General features: G+C 38.3%; 1 protein-coding gene across 1 annotated transcript; it reads left to right on the forward strand.

The window, feature by feature from the left end:
• The first annotated feature begins 3,661 nt into the window (after nt 1-3,661).
• On the forward strand, nt 3,662-5,563 carry nkx2.2b (NK2 homeobox 2b). The gene is made up of 2 exons (XM_062467733.1): nt 3,662-4,232; nt 4,769-5,563. Exons 1-2 carry the CDS (start codon nt 3,989-3,991, stop codon nt 5,326-5,328), a joined length of 804 nt encoding a protein of 267 aa, XP_062323717.1. The 5' UTR covers nt 3,662-3,988; the 3' UTR covers nt 5,329-5,563.
• Nucleotides 5,564-5,902: the final 339 nt, after the last annotated feature.

A 5,902-nucleotide genomic window follows, 5' to 3' on the forward strand; every position in this document is an offset into this window, starting at 1 on the left:
TGTTTAAAAACAGTTTGTAGGACCACCCAATTTTGTACGACAGTTTTGATGAAGGCCATCATTTCATAAATATTTGACAAAGATATGGGAGATTTTATTAACATTTTCACAGTCCTACTGTAATTAGCCTAGGCTAATTACAGTAGGGTTACAAATATTGCTTGAATTTGGCCCATGGCTTTAATGTCTCGTGTTAGCTTGTAGTCAAATATAGGACTCATACATTCTGCCTTAAACATGAGTCCCACTCATGTTTTGAATTACGATTCAAATACACATTGGAGGGTTACTAGTCATGAAAGGTAGCTACTCAATAAAAGAACAATCTTCAGTGTTGGAAGATGTTGATCTGTGAAAAGGGGCATAAGCTGAAATGATGACTCAATTTTTGTGAATAATTTAAACATTAACTGACACTGATAAAAAAAGAAAAATAAATGAGACCTTTGCCCGACCTCATTGTGTTGATTCGCGATTCATTATTATTCCTTTTCGCGTTAGGATTGTATCTGCACCTTACACTGCTTACTACCTAACCTAAACGTAACCTAATAACATGCAGAATGCAAAAAGCCAAGTATACTACGAGTGCAAACTGAATAACCACAGAATAGCGTGTGGAGAATAATTGATATGAAAAGGCATCTCTTATCTTCTATATCTACTCTCTCAGGATCAGCATTGCAGTCATGGGAGAGGTGTGGGCCTGCTATTGTAATAGCTGTCCTCACCTTCTGTAAGAGAGAGCCAGCTGGCTGACTGGCTAAACCTTAACCTAGACCTGCAGTGAGGAGACAAGGGTCTCTCATTCAGGTGAGCAGGAGTATACAGGGTCATACATGAGATGGTAATTTCTCAGGGTTTGTTTTGACATATAGGCCTGAAACGAAAAATACAGGTAGGCCTAAGACACCTAAAACATAGAATTATATAAATAGCCCTAAAGTAGTAAATATTCTCTTACATTAGACCTATTTAACCATTTTCACAAAACTCCCAATTGAAGTTCTTTTAATTTTATGTAGGCCTATTCTGTTTTGCCAGGTTTTGCAGGGGAGTTTTGGCCTTGTGTTTGGATTTGTAGTGGCAAGGCGCCCTCACCTGGACAAAGGTTATCACTGCAATTCAGCTAGCTGCTGTGCAGAATGAAGGTCAAAGGTTAGAGATAAGTTATGTTAAAGTGTGCCCTGTTTAAACAATGCGATTTCTTTCACTTATAAACTCTAAATCTTTATTTTTGTGTTTGGCTTTCTCCAGGAATACATTTAGGGCGTATGTGTTTATTGCAGGAATAAAGTGCATTTAAGCTAATGTTTGGCGTTTTCAAAGTGGTATCTAATATAGATGTATGTCATTAAAATGTATACTTTCTAATTGTTGAATGACAATGTGTAGGCTACACACATATAGAATCATGTGCGCTTAGATAGTATCTGTTGATTGTGGGGTTTGGTTTCGTGCCATATCTGTGAACCAGTAGGTGGCACTCTTTACCAACAGTTGATTAAGAATTGCTTGCGGGCATCGTGAAATGTTTGTCTTAGGGGAGGGACTTAAAGCAATTACAGTCGTATATGTTTTATTGGATCAGAGTCTGTGCATCATGGATATTGTTTGTTTATTGATTTAAGCCTAATGGAAGATTTCAATCCAAAGTTAGTCTCACTTGTGTGTAAAGAGAATCTGAAATGTTTGCCAACTAAATGTGTGTTTTCATGAACGTTATACTCTTTGCACAATGTGAGTTAGTTTGTTTGTGGTAGTTTTTCCTTTATCCATCTAAAACTGGACAAAACAAATTTGCACTCGGAAATCATTTTGACCCATATTTATTCAAATTAATCATAATGACCTAGGACAAGGTCTTGTCATTACCAGTTTGCTCCACCACAATGTTTGTATAATTTGTTCATATGTACAGTATGGATGGGCCTCAGCTTTAACCCTAAACGTTCTTTATACAGTAACTTAAGCAAATCGCATTTTTCAGAGGGAACACATTTTATCAAGGTATTGTTGAAATAAAGTAGCCTAACTTGTAAACAGGATTGTGTTGTGCTTCTCTTTTGGCTCGAATTCTGACAGAGTATTATGGCTAAATAAATACCAGTGAAGTCGGTTTCCTAGTTCCAGACTCTCTTCCTTGCCAAACAAATCCTGAGTGTTGACAGAACAATTTACAGCCTGATTACAAGATGACGATAGTGATATTGATACTGCTTCTAACACTACTACCACTACTATCCCTACTACTACTAGCCTACTACTACTACTATTACTACTACTACTACTAATGTTTTAATAAGAATAAATAATAAGAATAAATGTATTGGGCCTAACCACATTATGTTGATTGGCCCAACGATAATCATTACATAGTGTATACAGCAAATGTGTACATTATTACAAAAAGTGGTCATTTTACTCTCATGAGGTGCCTATATAAACACTCCTGGTGTTAAATTAGCATTTAAAAATTCATTTGAAGTTACTTTGCTGTGTAACAATAAACAATAATCATTATGACGTGAAGGGGCATGGTTTTGTGTACTGTTGTGTGTGAGTGTGCGCGTGTGTTTGTGAGTGTGTGTGTTGGGGAGGTCGGAGATGAATAAAGAGATAGTCCATTGAAAGCAGTTGAATACCATGACAACTAGGAGCAACCTCGGATTTATTCCAAACAGTTACGGCACATTGTGAGGGGGCGTCAATCATCTATTATTTGGCCCCCAAAATAAATGCAAAAACTCAGCCTTAACAAACACTTCCAAAAGCAGCCGGACATTTGTCTACATTTCCACTATTGTCCGCAGCTTAGAAATCGGTTTGTACGTGTGTTTGCTTAGTCCGACCACCCAGGAGGCTTAAATTCTCTAAGAACAGGATTCATTGTCACCCACATCACATAGGCTGGTCTACTGGGTGAGGTCAGTGGAGCGTAAACGGAAGTTGAAATACATCGAAATAAAACAATTTGAAAATAAGCAGTCTGTCCAGCAAGGATTCTTATTTTCTTCAGCATGAGTAGGCTGTATGATATAGGCCTAATTGATCGTTGCTAAATGCGATAATATGGAATAATACTAATTGAGAAAGCTATAATGACTATAATGATGATAACAGGGTTACGGGGATAGATTGTAATGATGAGAGTAGTAAGAGTTATAATTCGTTGTAATGGTTTTGCTGAACAAAGCTAATATTATTCTTGAAGAAGTGTTTGCCCCGTGCCATTACCATCACCTAACAAGACCATGACATGTTTTATCCATGCTACTTGAGTTAAGCCTGAACCAAAATATTGACATAAAATGGTTTCAGATAGCCTTTCTCAAAATGATGAAGAATAGAATCTTTGATTTTTTCTTTAATGGCTTACTATTAGGCGTGTATCCCAAACGGATGTAAATTTTTTACGTTGGCCTATCAATAAATGGAATATTTAAGTATTTTTGAGAAACGCAATGAATGCATGGATTATGTAAATGAAGAACAAACGCCCCTCCCCATCCCTGTAATTATCTGTCCCATAATACCACTCATCACTTTCTGAAGCACCAATGACAGAGGTTCCAATGTCCCCAAAACCCCACCATTTCACACCCACGGACAGTCTTCATCTACTTGACTCCAAGGACCCGCCTACAGAGGTTTAGTCTCTTCTGTTTTCCAATGCATTTTCCATTGCAGGATCAGTGGCTAAATAAATCTTTATGTGGACCAATCCTTTCGCCGCTGATTTTACTCCCCAAGCTCATAGTGCAGCATCCGTGAGTTTATCCATCAACTCCTGCAAACCTCAATGACCGACACTGGAGCCTCAAGACAAGCCAGCGATTAATAAAACGCAAGGAATAGTCTTCGTTTCCTTGAGTTACCCGTAAAGACTCCCTGCGTTCATCCTCCTGAAATACGATCAGTTACGACTATCGGTTTGACAGCAGGAAAATCATACTCTCCATAAAACGCATCAATACGTCTTCACATCATGTCTTTGGGCAACACAAAGACTGGGTTCTCCGTGAAGGATATTTTGGACCTTTCTGACACGAATGGGGGATCTGGAACTGAGGAGACTGAAGATGAAAATGAAGATGAAACTAGTGAAATCATGGCGCAAAAGAATCTGTCTGAAAACAATGGAAATGTGAGATATAAAAGCGTGTTGTGTGATAATGGTGGTAAACCCTACTCACGGTGGCTTGAGTCCTCAAACAGCATCCACTATTCAAGTAAGTAGCCTTTAGAAAGTTAGTTTAATAGTAGCCTTCACAAAGTAGTCTATTCTTCCCCATAGGATATTTCCTCATTTTATGGTCATTATTATAGCCTGCAGACTAGTCTAATTGGAATTTACTGTTGTTTATTAATTGTCTATTATTTTTTACCATTTAGGCCTATGCATATGTGCCTTATCACGCTAACATTCGATGGATTAACAACATCGAATGTTTACGATTTGAAAAGCTTTGAAAACAGTTTTGTGTAGTGAGTAAATCATCGTAGTCACATCACTGCGTGTAAGCAAGCAATATTTATGAATTACAGTCCCCTATAGCCTACGTTATCCTACAAAGCACATTTTTAAAATATAGATTTAGACCAATAATAACTTAAGCTACACATAAAGACTATATTTGTGCATTGAATTCATTAGCCTTAGGATAGTGTTTTATTTAGCCCACGTGATGAAATACTGATTTATGTTAAAGTAGACCTAAGAGGCCAATTTTCCAAACCAGCTGAATGTTTGTTTCCTCCTTAATAGTGATCCACGGTGTGTCAATTGATTCTCGAAACGAATCAAAATCTCCAGAGTTGTCCACTGACGAATCCCAAGATATTGACAGGGACCCCGCAGGTGACAACAGTGAAACGGGAAAGAAGAGAAAAAGGAGAGTGCTCTTTTCTAAGGCCCAAACATATGAACTTGAGCGAAGATTCCGTCAACAGAGATATCTCTCGGCACCGGAAAGGGAACATCTTGCTAACGCCCTACGACTGACACCAACCCAAGTGAAAATCTGGTTCCAGAACCATAGATATAAAATGAAGAGAGCTCGCGCAGAGAAGGGCATGGATATGGTTCAATTTGTTTCTCCAAGGCGGGTGGCCATTCCAGTTTTGGTGAGGGATGGCAAGCCGTGTGACACTGTAAAAACTCAAGAACTTGACGGTGCTTTTAGGGCTGGCATAGGCCTACCGTTCTCGGCCTACAGTGCATATTCCCTCCCTCACGTGCAGATGCGTTCACATTACAGTCCTGATGCCATGTCTCAACTTTCCGGTGTGCATCATTTGGCGCAAATGTACCAATGGACTTGGTGAAAGGTGGATTTTCAACAGAACATTAATCAAGATTTAAAAAAATAATGGCTGACCTCTGCTTTCGAAATAGTCATTGTCCACAATTTCACCTTTCGACGGCAGAAATTGGCACTAGTTTGTGAAATAGGCCTATTCTTGATTTTCAGATGATGGTCGTTTATGGAATGTTTGTGTTGTGTTCAAATTGTTCAGTCATTTAACAAATGTATGATGTGTTCTCGTGAACTGGTATGTAATGAACCTGAATATTTATGAATATGTATAGGCCTATAATAAACCTGTTTGACCTGGGCATTATCGTTAATGCGGTTGATACATTTTTTAAATGTAGGACTGTCTGAAGGATGGTGACTTCGTTGAGCAGAAATATGTGTAGGCCTATTGATAACTGATAATTATGATAGAAATAATAGCCAACCCTGAAAATTGGACACATTAATTCATGAGTTGCCCAACTTAGCCTGACTTAATTCTATCATGTCTTGGTAAAGTGTTAAAATGCCTATAGGCCTATGTGGCATTGTAACAAAGTTGACAGAAATGACATGCACTATCTTACAAGCGTTTCTGCTTG

Source organism: Osmerus eperlanus, chromosome 8, assembly GCF_963692335.1.
Source record: "Osmerus eperlanus chromosome 8, fOsmEpe2.1, whole genome shotgun sequence".
In the NCBI taxonomy this organism is placed as follows: domain Eukaryota; kingdom Metazoa; phylum Chordata; class Actinopteri; order Osmeriformes; family Osmeridae; genus Osmerus; species Osmerus eperlanus.